The 17108-nt window shown below is 52.5% G+C and overlaps 8 protein-coding genes across 8 annotated transcripts; 5 read left to right on the top strand and 3 right to left on the bottom strand.

Annotated features, from left to right (window-relative positions):
- Positions 1–213: 213 nt before the first annotated feature.
- On the bottom strand, positions 214–2495 carry J4E87_006087 (uncharacterized protein; the record flags this gene model as incomplete). Its single annotated transcript, XM_049377692.1, has 4 exons — positions 214–796; positions 850–1720; positions 1770–1950; positions 2220–2495. The coding sequence occupies 4 exons, from the start codon at positions 2493–2495 to the stop codon at positions 214–216; spliced, it is 1911 nt and encodes a 636-aa protein (XP_049232733.1).
- Positions 2496–2871: 376 nt separating this feature from the next.
- VMA16 (H(+)-transporting V0 sector ATPase subunit c'') lies at positions 2872–3671 on the bottom strand (the record flags this gene model as incomplete). Its single annotated transcript, XM_049377691.1, has 5 exons — positions 2872–2974; positions 3005–3337; positions 3389–3480; positions 3533–3567; positions 3614–3671. The coding sequence occupies 5 exons, from the start codon at positions 3669–3671 to the stop codon at positions 2872–2874; spliced, it is 621 nt and encodes a 206-aa protein (XP_049232732.1).
- A 225-nt stretch (positions 3672–3896) lies between these two features.
- TOA2 (Transcription initiation factor IIA small chain (TFIIA 13.5 kDa subunit)) lies at positions 3897–4352 on the top strand (the record flags this gene model as incomplete). The annotated part of the gene is made up of 3 exons (XM_049377690.1): positions 3897–3943; positions 4000–4147; positions 4206–4352. 3 exons carry the CDS (start codon positions 3897–3899, stop codon positions 4350–4352), a joined length of 342 nt encoding a protein of 113 aa, XP_049232731.1.
- Positions 4353–4918: 566 nt separating this feature from the next.
- Positions 4919–5623, top strand: J4E87_006084 (uncharacterized protein; the record flags this gene model as incomplete). Its single annotated transcript, XM_049377689.1, has 3 exons — positions 4919–5007; positions 5059–5155; positions 5216–5623. 3 exons carry the CDS (start codon positions 4919–4921, stop codon positions 5621–5623), a joined length of 594 nt encoding a protein of 197 aa, XP_049232730.1.
- Positions 5624–6070: 447 nt separating this feature from the next.
- J4E87_006083 (uncharacterized protein) lies at positions 6071–6745 on the top strand (the record flags this gene model as incomplete). The annotated part of the gene is made up of 1 exon (XM_049377688.1): positions 6071–6745. The coding sequence occupies one exon, from the start codon at positions 6071–6073 to the stop codon at positions 6743–6745; it is 675 nt and encodes a 224-aa protein (XP_049232729.1).
- A 401-nt stretch (positions 6746–7146) lies between these two features.
- Positions 7147–10604, bottom strand: J4E87_006082 (uncharacterized protein; the record flags this gene model as incomplete). Its single annotated transcript, XM_049377687.1, has 2 exons — positions 7147–10453; positions 10510–10604. 2 exons carry the CDS (start codon positions 10602–10604, stop codon positions 7147–7149), a joined length of 3402 nt encoding a protein of 1133 aa, XP_049232728.1.
- Positions 10605–10884: 280 nt separating this feature from the next.
- Positions 10885–12012, top strand: J4E87_006081 (uncharacterized protein; the record flags this gene model as incomplete). Its single annotated transcript, XM_049377686.1, has 3 exons — positions 10885–11431; positions 11481–11740; positions 11797–12012. 3 exons carry the CDS (start codon positions 10885–10887, stop codon positions 12010–12012), a joined length of 1023 nt encoding a protein of 340 aa, XP_049232727.1.
- Positions 12013–14300: 2288 nt separating this feature from the next.
- J4E87_006080 (uncharacterized protein) lies at positions 14301–15054 on the top strand (the record flags this gene model as incomplete). Its single annotated transcript, XM_049377685.1, has 3 exons — positions 14301–14307; positions 14358–14951; positions 15017–15054. 3 exons carry the CDS (start codon positions 14301–14303, stop codon positions 15052–15054), a joined length of 639 nt encoding a protein of 212 aa, XP_049232726.1.
- Positions 15055–17108: the final 2054 nt, after the last annotated feature.

Raw genomic sequence — 17108 nt, 5'->3', positions numbered from 1 at the left:
TGGGTTTTAGCCCAATTTCCTTTGTTCATTTCGGCAGTTGCGAATACCCTTCAGGACTCTCTTTCCTTTGTCTCGGCTTAGATATTCGGTTATGTAGCGATGACGGTTGGGAAGGGAACAACACTTAGATGGTTGATGTGGAACACATTCTGAGATGTAATAGATATAATGCACGTGCATTTTCATCCTACAATATTGCGACAAACATGTCTATCATCGCTCAACTTCACCCAACTTTCCCATGAGTAGCGCCTCGACCTTCTCCCCCTTCTTCAAGCTACCTTCGCCTTGTGGCATACAAAGCAGCGCATTCGCACCTCTGAAGCTGCCGATTCGGCTACTTCTCTGCCCACCTGTTGAGCTTGCGTATAACAACCCATCCTCTTTTGTCACGACAAGCGCACGGTGATACTCTGGACGGCCCTTGTCCATCCTCACATCCTCATCCAGTATAACCCTGATTCTTGGTAGCCCGAGTGGCTTAATTCCAGCTTGCTGGTGCAATGCAGGCAGAACGAAGAGATGGAAACACACGACGGCTGAAGCTGGATTGCCAGGAAGCGAGAAAATTGACTTGGTGACATGGTTTCCATCATTGTCCTTTACAGGCACAGTAGCGAAGGTGGTAGGCTTGCCAGGCTTCATGTTGACACGGCCGAAATGGATTGTGCCGCCGAGAGAGCGCTCGATGGTTGGTTTGAGCAAGTCAAGCTCGCCCATTGAGACGCCACCAGAGGTGATGATAACGTCGCACTTGCGCATCGCGTCACGGAGACTCTGCTCAAGGGTACCAGGTCTGGATTTGGTCAGCGACAGGTGGATCAGAGGTTCTTTTCCAACTTCACTTACTTGTCTGAGACAATACCCAAATCGATGACTTCGAACCTATGGCTTCGTGCGGCAGTGATGAGAGTGGGACGGTTGGTATCGCGCACTTCTCCGAGTCGCAGTGGGCCCTCTCTGTTGTGTGGGATGATCTCATCTCCTGTGCTCAGGACTCCAACGACAGGCTTCTTGTAGATAGACACCTCTGTCGTACCCACAGACGCAAGGAGACCAAACTCGCCACCCACGACTGTGACACCTTCGCCTTTCTTTAGGATGATCTCGCCCTCTTTGACATCGCTGCCAACTTCCCGTACGTTTTCGTTCGGCTTGATCTCATCAGTCAGTATCTCGATCTCCTTCTCTTCTTTGCCATCCTCTGTCAGGCTCTTCAATACTGTATCCTCAACCATGACCACGGCATCAGCACCAGGAGGAAGCGGGGCGCCAGTCGTGATTCTGGCAATCTCTCCTTCTTTCAACTCCTTGACTTCGCCAGGTTGTGCATGAGATATGATCGAAACAGGGTAAGTTCCTTTTTCGAACTTGCCAGTCGCTGGGATCTTGATCGCATATCCGTCGACAATGCTAGCTCGGAAGGCCGGGACGGACTCAGTGGCTTTGACATCCTCGGCAAGGACCGAACCACTAAGTCTCATGTCTACTGGCACCTTCTGTACTGCAGCAGCTGGGGTTTGCTCCGATATTAGCTTGAGAGCATCTTCGACTGCCAACATAGGATACGGCGACGATCGATATCTGCGAGTTGGTCCTGCGGAAGGATCATTAGACTGGGGACGCTCTTCTGGGTTCGTGTGAGCTTTGGGGCCTGCGTGGCCGCCGTGACCATGCGAGTGCCCATGATGGTGATGGTGGTGATGCCCACATCCAGTTCCTGTCATTGTAAGTTGCAGTGTTTCTGGGGTGAATGGCACATCACGTACCTGTAGTAGCGCCACCCGAAGAAACACCCGCGTCCTTTTCGAGCTTCTCTACACCACCGACGTGTAGCGGTCTCGACTCTGCACCGGCAGCTTGGATGCACGCATGTGGTAGTAACTTCAGAACTGCCTCTAGGTTCTCTTTGGCACCTTTCGGCGATCCAGGCAGAGTCAATATCAAAGACTTTTTTCTAACTCCAGCAACAGGTCTCGCCATAAGTGCAACTGATCAAACGTTAGCCTGGACGATCAGCTTGGTGCTCAAGCACTTACACGGCGTGACGGCGTAGGAAGTTGTGAGCATGCCATGTCTGATTGTGTGTGAGCTTTCGCATACGGTATCGAGAGGAACCCCCTACATAAGACCAGGAGCATGTCTATCAATCAGCGGCGTAACTGCCTTGTTTCTATTAGCTGCGTGGCTTGGGCCATTTCGAGTATAAGAGTGCGCACCTCTGGAGTGACATCCTTAGTTGCGAAACCAGTACCTCCGCTAGTGACGATCAAGTTGATTGGTTCCGGACCATCAGTCCAACTTTTGATACTCTTCTGGATGACGAGAGCGTTGTCGGGTACTATCTCGGTTTCGCTAACGTCCCATTGGTCATTTCCGAGATCTCCGAAGACCTTCTTGAGGACTGGTATGCATTTATCGGTTGATGGGTCTTCGGAAGCAGTCTCAGACACTACCAAGATCGCTGCCTTCAACTTTGAACCTGTGGTGGCCATGTTTAATGTTGTCGGTGTTGAGTCGAAGCGGAGTAGAGCGGACATCCCACCCTGTGGACATCGTGCACGGGCCACTGCTTACACGCCGAGTTGATCAGATTCAGAAGTTCACTCATGAGAATTGTCAAAAGGATATTGGAAAACATAAATCGATAAATGGTATTTAACGCCGATGCTCGCTCATATTACATGCATTATACAAGCGCCCCTTCCTATGTACATCGTACATCCTTTACAAATGACCTTCAGTAACCTCTTGACCGGCTCCACAAAGCTGGCATCGAAAACACTCCCCCTTGGCGTCCTTCTAGGCGGGATCGAGGTTCGATATAGTTCGTATATTTGTGCCCTGAGGCGGAATAGCGAGGAGTTTCGCTCACTGGAAGTCCTTGGCGTTGCTCTGCATGAGCAGTCCGATGATGAGACCGAACAGTCCAAGAATGGCAGCGAAAATCTCGATGGTAAGGATCTTGACGAACCTGCAACAAAGTTAGCATCGGAACACAGACCCAGGAAAGACAGCTACTTGCATTGCAGGGTCCGCAGCATCGGCCAGGGCAGCGCTACTTCCGTTGATGCCCACGCATACACCGCAGATCAGGTTGCACATGCCCACGGTTATTCCAGCCCAGAACAGCGCGTATCCGGTGAAGTAGTTGGATCCAGAGTACAACAGCTCAGGGTCGGAGAGCTGGTTCATCTTGGAGGAGAAGATGATGGCCATGATGACACCGTAAATAGCGACGACTTCGCAGAAGATGATGGAGATCAAGTTCTTGGTTCGTATCCGTGGCGCCTTGACACCTCCACCGACGATGGACACACCGGTTGTCCAGATGCCCCTTTGCGAACGTCAGATGCGATGCGTGTATACTCCCAACGGCTAGACGTACCATGCCGAGCCTACGACAGAGAGACCAATGCACAGCGCAATGCCGACACTAGCAAATGTGTATGGCGATATGCTTTCGAGGAAAGCTCCGACCTGAGATTTAATCAGTTGTGTCCGTATCGAGTTGGTTGGAACGCGTGCGTACGTTGAAAGCTTCGCCTTCGTTGTTGAAGAGCATGTCTGAAGGTCGTTAGCTATCGCCTACGCCCCTGCGCGCGGTACATACACAGGCCCACCACACCGAGGGCGGCGGTCGCACCGCCCGTTCCATAAGTAAGAGACATGTTGGGTTTAGTGGTCGTGGAGGCGGAGATGGATGGTGAAAGAGGCGGCTGGAGCTTCGTCGTGATGGACTCGCCGCGAAGCTGGCGATGATGCAGGCGGAACAAGCCGCGTCGCGCTAGCATCGAACGGCTTAGTAACCACCACCTCGGCGCGGCGCCCCCATCACTCTTCCCGCGCAGGCGTCACCGAGACCAAACCACCAGCTCGTCGCAACTATCACCACCATGGCCACCGACAACACCAAGTACTACGAGCTCTACCGCCGAAGCAGGTACTACATGCCACTCTGGGAGAGCGTAGCAAGGAGCGCTGGCTAACAGGAGACAGCCTGGGCGGCTCTCTCACGGACACCCTGGACAACCTCATCACCGAGCGCCGGATAGAACCCCAGCTCGCCATGAAGATCCTCCTCAACTTTGACAAGGCCGTCGCCGATGTGCTCTCGGAGAAGGTCAAGTCGCGCTTGACATTCAAGGTCAGTTGCGCACGGGCGACCAGTGAGAAGCATCGTGTGCTGACTTGAAACTCCGTAGGGACATCTCGATACCTACCGCTTCTGCGACGACGTATGGACCTTCATTATCAAGGATATCAACTTCAAGCTGGACAACACCCATCAAGTTCATGCCGACCGCGTCAAGATTGTTAGCTGCAACGCGAAGCGTCCTGGCGAGGCCTAGACGACCTAAAGGGCGTTCAGAGATGTACTGCAGCAGACAGGAAGGAGACAATCGCGTTCAAGCAAATGCGATTGCGCAAGATGCAATCCACCGGCAGGAACAGCTGTCTCTCTAGAGACCTGTGTCATCATATGCTTTCGGCGTTACGGCTAAAATAGCCTTGGAATGCTTTCACGATACCTCTGGCATGAAAAGGAGTTTGGGACTGAATGCGTGATTCGCGTTGGTTTAACGCTGATAAATTGGAACAATTATGATCATTTGCATATATGGGCTATGGCACCCTTTCTGCTACACTCAGGTGATGACTTCAGGCGGGAGTGCAATTCTAGTGAGCTCACCTTGACTGGTAGCCGATAGAAGAGCTGGGCAGTAGACTATGACTCCCAGTAGCATGCGCACTACAGAGCACTTGCCTCATATATTGCGTCAAGATGCGACCTGCATGTACTACTACCCCATATTGACTAAGCGCGGAAGTGCACCCGGTCGTACCTTGCAGATCATCAACTTGCATCCGTGAACATCGACCTCATTCCCCGCAGCACCCCAGTTCGGCCGCGATCATGTCTCTCCCGCAAACCAAATCAGCATGGCTGATGCTTGCCATCTCCAGTGGCGCTTGTGCAGCTTTCAATGGCGTCTTCGCAAAGCTGTAAGAACGTCGCGTCGCCCCAACCCACGCTGCGTACTGACGATGATGTAGCACAACCACAGAGCTCACTGCATCCTGGTCAAGCTCCATAGCCCTGGCATTCGGGCTGAGTGCGTCAAACAAGATTGTTGAATATGCGATACGAGGGGTGCGTCCTCCCCACCTGCCGTACCTTCTATTACCAGCACACAGCTAACGCAACGCGCAGCTCTTCTTTGGCATGAACCTCGTCTTCAACGCGATCATGTGGGGGCTCTTCACGCGTGCCCTTACCCTTGCCTCCTCGACCGTACGCGTCAGCATCATAAACACGTCTGCGAATTTTATCGTCACAGCCGTCCTTAGCTTCATCATCTTCAGCGAGAACCTACCGGGGTTATGGTGGCTTGGGGCAGCCATGCTGGTAGCTGGCAGCGTGATCATCGGCATGAGAGAGGAGACTGAGAAGAAGAGTGTGGTAGCTACCACGGGAGAGGCCCCACTTCTCGACCGCGATGGTGACGCGAACACGGAGGGCTTTAGGGACGACCAAGACCAAGGCGATGACACAGTCGAACTCAACAGCGTGAAGAACACAGCAGGGGACAGCAGTGACGAAGACGGTGTATTGAAATAGACAGGACACCAATCCATTGCTGCGACTGTACAATCTGGGTCCCTCCTACTGGGTGACGACAACCAATACCGCGGTACCGCGCATGAGCTCCTCCACCTCACTTTTTCGTCACCGACACATTGCTAAAATCCCTCAACAGGCCGCCCAGCAAGGGTGCGATTAGCTTGCTAACAGGGTCCAGTGCTTTCACGAACAAACGCAGCACAATCTTGGTCCATCGCCGCTTGAGCCGGCACAGTACATTACCTCGCGCCGGCAGGCACACCTTTTCACTTTTCACTTCCCACCTGCAGTGCGCAATCGGTGGGCCAAGGAGTATTTCACTTTCTGGTTCGCTTGCTGCCCAGTCTCTCTATATAAATTCCGGCGCACCCTTTCCCCCTCGACTTAACACTCCCCAAGCAGCCCCAACTCCACAGTCTTTTTACACCGACCTTTCTCCCTAAAATGTCGGACAGCCCAGTTCCCGCCCTTCTGAGGCCTACGGCCGCTGAATTTGTTCCCGGTCAGCTTGCGCATCCCAGCCCTGCGTCGAGCGAGCGCGTCTCTTCCCCTGCGACGCCGCCTCAGCAAGGCTTCAACGCTCATCCCCAGTATCAGCTCCCGCAACATCCACAGGGACTGCCATACTGTAGCCCTGGTTTCTACGGGTATCAGCCATACCCCCTATACGATGGCTACACCCACTACTACAACCAGGTCCACAACCCCTTCGACTTCCACGCCACTCCACCCATGAACTACGTGCAGCCCCAAGGCCCTATGTGGAACCACGAACAGTTCTCCTCCATCGAGTACACCGCAGGCACGCCCGAGCCGTTCACAAACCAGCACCGCGAGGTCAACGGCGTACGGGCCGGCACGATGCCCTACCAGAACAGCCACCAGGGCCGCTATCAGAATGGAAACGGTGTGGACCCCAACACCGGGCTCAGGAGGAGGCCTAGGAAGAATAACCGTAGGAAGTATAACCACCGGGCGCGGGGACAGAACCAGAACCAGGATCACGACCAAGACCAAGACCACGACGACGACGACGACCAAGGTCACGAGCAACAGCAGAAGCCTGGCGGCGAGGCCAGTGGAACCTATCGACGAAACCCGCCTCGTGAACAAGACTGAAGAGTCCTGAGATTCCTACAGCGACTACAAATTCAAAGACACGATTGTGTCGACTATACGGGTGACAGGCGTTCGGGCGTTCAAAACTGGCGATGCATGTAATGTTGTGTACGATGAGAATGTACGTTTATTCAAAAAGCGAGGGAGTTCAGGCGCGGTAATGGGATTGGAGCATGTACAGCGGCTCAACACGGAGTTTGTCATGGCGACACGATATCGAAGGCGTTCTGGACTTGGTACTTTCATTCCTTTCTAATACTTGTCCTGATAAGAAAAAGAGGTGGAGCGACGAGGTGGTTAGTTTCCTTTCACATGACATTGAAGCGAATGTAGTTTTTTGCCTTACTTGCATTTGTGCGACGAGTAATTTCAACTCGATTAGTTATGTACGTCCTTCTGTATTAATGCAATCGTCTCAACCCTTCAATCAATCCCTTGACTTCCTCGAGCTCCACGCCCAACCCTTCAATGGCCTTCCTTTGTACTTCCTCGCTTACATCCAAAAACCTCTCCACCAGTTCTCCGTCGACGAAACGCATAGGCTCTTCCTCCTCCCTGACGGTGTTCTTGAAGGCACGGAACTTGGCAAAGTCCATGTCTCCAGGTGCGGCGACGAGAGCACCTAGATTGGATTGGAGCGTCATGAGGAGGTTTTGGTAGTCGGGCGAGATGAGACCGAAGAGGTAGATTGAGCCTTCGACCTGCATGGAAATTGGTATTTGCAGGAGATCAATGTATTGGGGTAGACTTACAGTGCCGACGAACGCTTTGGGAATGACTGCAGCGTCCGAAGTTGTTAAGACGTCAATCCGACGTATCCTATTCACCATCTCTCCCAGTAGCATTTCCGAGCTGACATTCAACCGCCTCTTGTCATCGTCTGTGACACCGTTCGGGTCGCGGTACAAGACCATCAGGTTTCCTTCCGCGTCGCTTTCGAGGTAAGTGTTCGTGTCTACCTCGGCTACAGCCGTAGCCCAAGTCGTCTGATAATGCCGCGCAACCTCTACAAGCCTGTCTGGCAAACCCGCCTCGCCCTTTGTATATTCGACAACGGCGAGTGACTTCATCAGGTCAGCGATGGCGATCATGGTGCCGTTGACGGTAACATCGATTGGCGCAGTCGAGCATCTGAACGAAGCTAGCTTGACCAGGTCGGGAGAACTTTGAGTCTTGAATTCGACATCGTATACCACGATAGTCTTGATGAGCGCGGCGACGATCTTGCCTTCGCAAATGGCTAGACACCTGCACCCGCCCTTTACAGCGATTTCAGTAACGAGCTTGAGTACGCGCTCAGGTGTCACCTCTAGGATGATTATGCGGCCACGTTCTGCAGTGGCATTTTGATCGTCAAGGTAGGCAGTGCCGATGACAAAGCGCTCTGCAACACCGCCTGAGCCATCCGGTAGTTCGCAACGCATGACGCATTCGATGAGTTCTTCTTCGTTGAGCGCATAAGTGTCGAGCTCCTTGAACTGGATCTCATCAACGAGTTTGAAATGACTTAGCATGATCTCCTCGCCATGTTTGAGTATCCTCTTGATAGTGCCGAGACCGAAAGCTTTCAGGCTAGGTGAATATGCTATTCGTCGTACGGTCTCATCGACCTTTAGTGTCTGTACATGCGTTGTCCGTTCGGTGTCTACGAGAGCGATGCGAAGGTCTTCCGAGGTTGCGATGGCTACGGAGCCGGGGTACGCTTCCGAATCGAAGGGACAGACTGTTGTCGCTTTCTCTGCTGTAACAGCGGAGTAAACAAGACGACCTTCTGAAGAGTAGATCAAGGATGGGTGTTCGCATGTTGCAAAGACGTTGAACAGGCCGTTACCGCGAGGTAGGGCACGGAAACTAGCTTCACGCGTGCCTAGAACAATGCTCTTCCTTCCTGATAGCTCATGTGTTGAGGGATCGTAGGCGTATGTGACAACATTGCCATCTGCTAATGCGGCAAAGAGGGATGGCGGTTGTTCCGGGAATATTTGAGTCAATAGCAATGAACGGGGAACCGAGTCTTCGGAGATCTGAACTGTCTTGACCGCTTCCAGGGTATCGAGAGAGCATATGGCGAGTTGGGAATTGCTCCAGAAGCCAATGAAGCATATCGAGCTTGAGACTGATGGAAGAGCAATGCAGGCGACTTGGCTTTCCGAACCGAATTTCTTCTCTTTGACAACCTGTAGGCCGTCCGCCATACTCAGAGAAACGATTGTGACGCCTCCCAGGGACACAAGAACATGACTGTCGTTGATTGAAGCCGCGGTAATAGCCTGACCACCCATTGGCATCCATTCTGACGTTATCATACCGCCGTCCAGGTCGCAGATGCGGGCTCTTCCGTTGGTGACCTGTACAACGCGCCCTTGCGAGATATTCGCAGCGGCCAGTGTTGTTTCATCCAAAGCGAGTGAAGCAAACTCGTCCACCTCTTCTACCTCGCCTTGTGGATCGAATCGGAAGATGCGCGACTCGTTGACAAAGCTGACTAGTAAGGTGTCTTCATACTGGGCAGAGGCGGTGGATTTCAGACTGAAGAGATCAGAGATCTGTTCCATTTCGCCCAACACACCAAGATCCTCTAGTCCAACTCCGCTTCTAACGCTCCGAAGACTTCCGTCTTGATATGCGCCACTACCGGTTACTATGCGCGCCTGGCCAGAAGAGTATTCATTGCTTTGCCCTTCACCAGATCTGTTGCCCATATCCATGATTGTGAAGTCAAGTATAGGCGCGATGTTGGAGAATGTCTGGACGACCTCCATCGACTTTTCCGCAATCTTGATGACTTGCGAGTCGCCCTGATGCGATCCCACAAAGACATACCCAGCATCGAGATATACCAGTGTAGATGCACGAGATGTCTCCCCGATTACGTCAAGCTTCCATGATTGGACCTTGCCTTGGCTGCTCAAGACCAACATGAACATATATAGGCGACCGTAGTCATCGGCGAGCACGAATCGCTGAGCGTCAATGCGTTCCCAAGCCACAAAGATGGTCGCCTCGTCCAGTGGCTCGGTTTGGAGTTCCCCACTTTCGTCGTCGTAGTATCCGATAGATGTTTCGCCGATGACTACCAGGCCGTGAGAAGGCTCCTCAACGGGTATCAGGTGGCTCGAGCCAAGCTCCAGTTCGGTCTTGCAGGTCTCGCCTTCTTGTAGGTCCACCTCTTCGCCGGCGTAGGTGAGTTCCCGTAACTTCAGCTTGACTTGAGAGTGTGTGTCTTCGTATAGTAGAGCCATCTTGGGCTTGTCGTCGAAGGACCGTGGGCGCAAGAAGGCAGACGAGCGGACGAACATCTCGGGTAGTCTGACTGGTTGAGGGTCTCCCAGATGGGCGATATCAGCCTCTTGCTTCCTCTTCTTTCCCCTTTGGACTAGCGGTATGACGGTCACGATGCCCTCGTAGACTTCGACAGTCATGAATCGCCCCGTTGGATCGATGTGACATCTCTCGCCCGTTTGCGACTCTCTTGCAGCATTGTCGGCCACGCTCGCGAATGATTTCTCCGTCTGTAGCTGTTTCTTCTCGGGATTCCATGACAGGGTGAAGTACATGTATCGATCGGTTCCGACGAAGAGGTGGTCGGTCGGTGATAGGGCTGGGCGGAGCTTCTGGAGCATGGTGACCTTGCCATAGATGGCTTTGGAGTGTTGGAGGGCCAATCCATCGGAAGTCTGCGTGTAGAATTCGAGTCTGTTGGATTTGCTGCGATCGTGTTAGCATTGTACAGATAGTGATGCATGTACCCGCGGACTGCTTACGCGACTACGAGGCAATCCTCGTCCGGGGCGAGGAAGTTGAGCTTGAGCGCATGCCGGACGCTGCTTGGCCGGTGGATGGGTGCAATGTAAGCCATGGCGATATCTGTTAGAGCTTGTGGATAGCTCAAAGTACAGAACAGAACTATCGTGGTTGCCGGGCTGGGGATATCGGATGCATTCCGTCATTGAGCTGCACGGGCCGCGGCTCCACGCGACTTCGCGTTGCGGGGCGGCCGTGACTTTTGGAACTTTTGGACTTTTGGAACTTTGGGTGACCGCGACTCTTTTTGCTTGCAGCCCCGACGCGCCCACTTAAAATGGCCTGTACGTCCAGCCCTCGCTCTCCACAACACCGAACCAGACTCCGCTAACACAATGGCCAACGCAGCGGCCATGGATATCGAAGACGAGGACCCCGTCGTGGCCGAGTACGACGTCTACATCACCCCCGAGATGGCCGAGCAGCAGCTGTACGTGCTGCAGTACCTGAACCGCCCGCCCGACCAGCCCTTCACCAAGGCCACCGAGAGCCAGCCCTCACAGCTGCGCCTCAAGAAAGAGTCGGGCTTCATTGAGGTCGACGTGCCCGTCAACATCCACCGCAACTACAACCGCGTCGCCGGTGTGCGCTGGGGCGAGGCTATGCGCAAGACCAAGGGCTTCGGCCAGAAGGCCTTCGGTATCGCTTCCGGCTTCGAGCGCACTATGCCGCGCAGCACCAACCGCCCTGGCGCCGCCGGCGAGGGAGGAGCCCCCGCAGCGCCCATCGCGACCGAGGACGACGACAACTTTGAGGAGTACGTCACTCACTTCGAGGACGCCAACGAGAAGGGCCACGTCCTCAACACCCAGACGTTCGGTGGCCAGATCATGCACGACGACGGCAAGGGCACCAGCTACATGCTCGGCACCTTCCGCGATAGTAAGTAGCGCGCGACAACAACCCTCGCTTCAAGACTGACTCGGCGCAGACGAGCTCCACCTCACACGCTGCAACGGCCTCGTCCAGCTGCGAACACAGTTCCACCAGATCGACGCTTCCGCCCAGCTAGAAGCTGTCCAGCGCCGCCGCGAGAAGGAGTCACAAGAAGGCGCTAAGGTCGCTGAACCAAAGGCCTTCCTCGCCCAAGTCAAGAAGACGGGTGGTGACACTGCCGCAGAGCTGACTCAGGCCTTCATGAAGTCGACCAACCAAGAGCAGTGGCTGAGGCTCGACTACTACGACGAGAACGTACGTCCTTCCGTCTTGCACTCCATCTCGCTGGTCACAAGCTAACCATGCTATAGGACGAGCGAGCCTTCGACGCGTACAACGACCGCCTCTTCCTTGCAGACGTTGCATCCGCGCCCAAACTCCAGTCCAAGATCGACAACAACGAGTTCCTCGACGCCGTCGGCTCCGGCGGCAAAGCCAGCAAGAAGAGGCCTAGGCGCGATGCCGAAGACCTCATCGAGATATCCGACGACTCCGACGACCAGGCTGACGAGCTATCAGTGAGTTGAGCAAGTGGATTTCGCGCGTATAACACTGGCTGTTGCGCGAAAGAGCTTCTCGCACCACCATTATTATCCGACTTGGCCATTGAACATCTATCTTCCCATTTACCTACTAGATACCCCCAAAATATTACTGAGCTGTTACTACACAATGATGCTGCAGGCCTGCGAATATCGACATGTTTCTCGTCTCCTCACGAGGCTAGAACTATCTAGTGACACAATGCTAATTTTCTCTTTCTTAGTTTGATGTAGACCTGGGCTACCAGCCGATGGGACCGGGGAATTATCGCGGCAGACGCAGAGGTGTAAAACGCCTGCGTGGTCCCGGTGCGGTCGATTGGTACTATGCCGGATACCTACGATACGGCCGTGACCTTCGATTCGAGGCTAGATTCGGAAGTAGCTATCCGCTATCTTGTGGATATGGGCCAGGAAACTGATGAGTAGATGATCGAGATATCGAGAATAGGAACACGACGTGGGAAGGAAGGGTAGCAGTCTCGATACCATGTGGGAAGCCTAGGAGCCTTGTCGTTATTGGTCTCTGACCAGATATCCGTGAAGGGTGACTGGTCTCTGTGAGGTTGACACGTACCACAGTCGGTTCATGATGTAATGGATCGCGCTGAATCCTCGGTCCAGTACTTTTATTCGAGTTCAAAACATGTGAATGATCAATACGACATCGCAGGTTGTGTAACCATGGTACACACTGGCTTGGGCCGAATTTCTCTTCCACAGGCCTATGCTCTGCTTTCCACAGCTTCTACCACTACGCCAGAGTCTGAGGATTGCGATCTCTCTCATTTGATGAGAAGCACCTTGAGTTATGTACCTCTGGAGTCATGATTGGCTCGTCTCGCTCTGTGTCATCGCAGTACCATGGATGCCACTACGCCCAGCACCCCATATGGCGAATATCAAATAACAGCATCTCACAGAGTACATCTTCATAGAAAGCCTAGGCAGCTACATCGCCTTTGAGCTCTTGTAGTCTCACAGTCGAACACTAACGTAGACTCCGACGCGCCTGTTGAACTTTCTTCTTCATACGAAGCAAAAGCAGTTTACTGCATACCTAGGCCGCGACCATCTCACAAGAACTGGATTAACTCATCGAATACTTCCCACCATGTCCCAACGCAGGCGCTATACATCTCGTACCGACGAAGAGGTTCGTAAAGAGATGGACCCCGGACACGTTCCATATCGCATGGGCTGGCCGACACTTGCACCTCTGCCGATGGACACCGACATCGATGCGAGATGGATGATACCAGGCTCATATGAGATACTGCATAATGTTCAGGATATTCTCATAGCACATGGCTTGCTCAGGGGGGGTTACGCGTTCTACTTTGCGTTCCGAGTTCCTCGGAATGCTACTAAGGAGAACGACAATATAGAGCATTTGACGCTCTTGATACGTGTCGACATGCTGAAGCACGCTCGTCATGAGATTGAAGATGCTATCATCAGGATTAGAGCTAGCTTTCGCGATAATTCCTGGACGGAGGATGTCCAAATCGAGTGCATGGACTATCGAGCAAGACACTCCAGCGGCATGATGTCTTTCCCCATCCGCTATGATGAGCACAACATACGCAAGCAATGGGAAACCATATCTTCAGATGTCATGTCTTTGCTGAGCAAGCATGAATGGCTTTCGGTGGAAATTCTTCGTCGAGGATTGATCGACGATCGCAAGGAATGTTCACCAACAATTGTCATCACCACACCGACTGCGCGTAATCCGAAATGGTTCGATATCGTGGTACCTTCAATCATGGCCGAGATTTCCAAGAGAGCTCCAAGTTTTGGCATCGAAATATTGTGTGGGATGACGATGCTGGGGGCGAAGAGGCGAAATAGCTTGACCGACAGCGTCAACGGCTCATCCTACGCCAAAATAGCCGATATGGGATCCTCTCTTGGAATTTCGGGTGATGAGAAAGGTTGCAGTACTTTAGGTGGATCTGTGACCCTGTCCGGCGGCATTCGATGCGGAATTACGAGTTGGCACGGCGTCCGCGATGCACGACTTGACAACGGTAATAACTCATTATCGACTAATAAGACACAAACTGACCCTTACGCAGTCGTCTCCAACACGACCAACAAGGCTCTGGGTATTAATAACATGACCTTGACCAACGTACCTCAACCCATGGTATCGCCAGCGACGCTCGACCATTCCGGCTACCTCGAAATGCTGCAAAAACATATCACGCTTTACCATACTTACGCTGCTGATGGAGATGCGGAATGCAAGATGTTGCACGAAAAGAAGGATGAAGAGTACAAGAGATGTGAAAGCTTCGACCGGCGTATCGGCTACGTCTACGCAGGGTCAGGTCAACGAACTATCAATGCCAACAAGTACACATCAAATCCGGACACCGACCCATCTAAAGACAAGATGAAGGCGTTGCAGCCCACTTTCGTCTTCCCACTTGACTGGGCGTTAATCCGTATGAACGACACGAAAAAACGCGACGTCACCAACCGTCTGCCTGATGTTTACTCTACCAAGACGAAACTTGTCCCAACGCAGCAGTGCAGGCAGTGGTCGACCTTCAATGTCAACAAAGAAGAAGTGCACGTTGCCAAATACGGGCGCACGAGTGGCTGGACGGCCGGCATCGTTAACGCTTGTATGATCATCATCAACCCTGATGCCGATGAGGAGATCTCGGGCGCCTATGGTATAGATGCGAAGAACTTGGGAGCGTGTTTTGGCGTGGTTAGTAATGACGAGAGGAATGACTTCTGCGAGCTTGGTGACAATGGCAGTGTAGTACTGCACGAAGGATCAGGCACGCAGCTTGGACTACTCGTCGGAGTGACTAGTACTGGACAAGGAATGTTTCTTCCTATGGACGTCGTCTTTGAAGATATTAAGAGGGTCACTGGTAAAGACGTTGTCAACCCGTCTTATGTCGGTAAGTTAATATCTGTGCCTAACAAGACAAGATTAAGCTAACCCAAATAGCTCCACAGGTTGTAGGACTTACTCCGTACAATCTAACGGAGGAGGGTGAATAAGAGTACAGAGATATCAAAGATAAACGCTATGTTCATGTCTTATAGATAATGGAGAAGATGTGATAAGTATAGGACCCTTGAAGTTATTAGTCTCTGATCAGATACATGTGGAGGGAGAATCGACTCACTAAATTCGGTACGCAAGTGCCAGCTGAAGTTGTCATCGATTCATTGGGGCTCCCTCAGATCATCATAGACATTGAACTTGTTGTCTCGCTTACAGTCATTGCTCTCATCTTGTCATCTACCTCTTCCACTGCGCGATGTATAGCATGCAGCCGAGTAGGGGTAGGACTTAAGCGTTCCAATAATCGGCAGTCGTATATGTCATGTGAATATCTCTACGGTGTTCATCAAGAAGAGAAAGGTGATGTGCGACAGTTATAATTATCTTCCCTATTGAAAGCAGTCAGAAATACGGAGCTTTAGAAATAGGCAGTCTCGTCTTTGTGCATCCTAGTGGAATGGAAGGAATAGATTCTAGGTAGCTTTCGAAAAGGAAAAACTGGTCAAATCAAGAAAAAAAAGGAACGCTTTCATCAAACGGGCGTCACATCTAACTTTTCAGTTGAGTTCACGGCTACCGTTTGGGGATAACCTGAGGTAGAGACAGGACATCATTGCGTGACGGCGGATAGTTGGAGAAGATCATTAAACCCCCCGAGCTCCCGAGATGCGGATGCGACTTCCGCGCTCATGCCAAAAGGATACACGGCCAAGCACGGCGCGGTTTACAACCGGATGGCATTACCTCTTCCTCCAATCCCCATGACAGTTCTCAACACTTCGTTGTCTTTTCTCATCTAAAGCTTCGCCGTGATCCCGTGTTTGCCGGCCTTGTGTCGTGCTAGGTTCTTTTTCTGTGCCACACTCTCGTTACAGCCTTCCACGTTGCAGAAGTATCGTATGCGTTGATGCTTCGTTTGTTTATGTTCGCGTAGGTTCTTCCGGTGGTCGTAGCCAGCTGAGCAGCGATTGCATTTGTATTTTTTGTGTGTCTGGTCGGCGTGTCGGCCTTCCTCGCTTGCTGTGGCGGAAGATTCTGACGATGGAGAGAGGCTAATGGACGGTGTGGTCTGATTTGGGAGGTGTCTGACGAGGTCTACCATAGGAGGTTGTGGTGTTGTAGTGACACAAGGTGAGGGAATTGCGGAGTTAAGGCTCATAGATGCAAAATTTGGCGAATTGAAGCGCTCGATAGCATTGTCGTAGCCTAAGTTACTCAATTCTAATTGATCTGCCGAGAAAAGTTCGTTTGGAAATTGATGGAGGAGCCGGGAACAGTAGTTTAGATGATCATAGTGGTCTGTCGGGATTGGGACAGCGCGAGACGGTAGCCTCGCGCTACGTGGATTTCAAAGAATTTGTCGATACTGATGATTGTAAGTCACACGTTAAAGCACACACACTGTGTGTGAGAGGTACAGATGCTTACCGGAGTTGAAACAAGGATCCGTCAGCGACGCGAACACGGTCCCAACAGGGGAGGGCCTAAGCCTAAAACCAGGCTGTTCTTGGAGTCGCAAACTGCGGGTTTCCGGAGGTCTTTATACATAAAGGTTGAGCTGCATAGGGTGGGGGCGGGGATGCGAGGGGGGTCTCAAGGGGCGCAGCTTCTGCAGATCGCCGAGTCCTTCATCTCAGCCTTACACGCTATATCCTGAGACCCTCACCTCCACTTTCAGCCTTTCGCTACAGTCCAATCACATATTTCTGGGCTCACTGAGACCCCCTCACTAGCGTCATGTTGTCGCTCTCCTTTGGGTCTGGCGCTTGAACATCGATCGGTTCCCGTTAACATGGCTGCTCAGGTGCCCAGGTGGTGTCTCCATCGTAAAGCCTGTGTGATTGCCCTTTCCCAGCCTAATCCACTGTAACAGTCTGGAATCGGCAGTATTTGCGCCATAAACTACACCGCTTTCTCATGCTCAGACGCGTGTTGTAACCTCGTTGATCTACACATCGAGTTAGGAGGACGGGTCCAGCCACTCCGCTGTTGTATGCATACCTAGGTATCTGAAGGTCTTTCTGAACACCAGGTGAGCAGCACCCCG

Source organism: Alternaria ethzedia (genome assembly GCF_023757985.1).
Source record: "Alternaria ethzedia strain BMP 0044 chromosome Unknown scaffold_13, whole genome shotgun sequence".
Lineage (NCBI taxonomy): Eukaryota > Fungi > Ascomycota > Dothideomycetes > Pleosporales > Pleosporaceae > Alternaria > Alternaria ethzedia.
The sequence above is the reverse complement of the archived record's forward strand: the minus strand, read 5'-3'. Positions and strand labels throughout refer to the sequence as shown.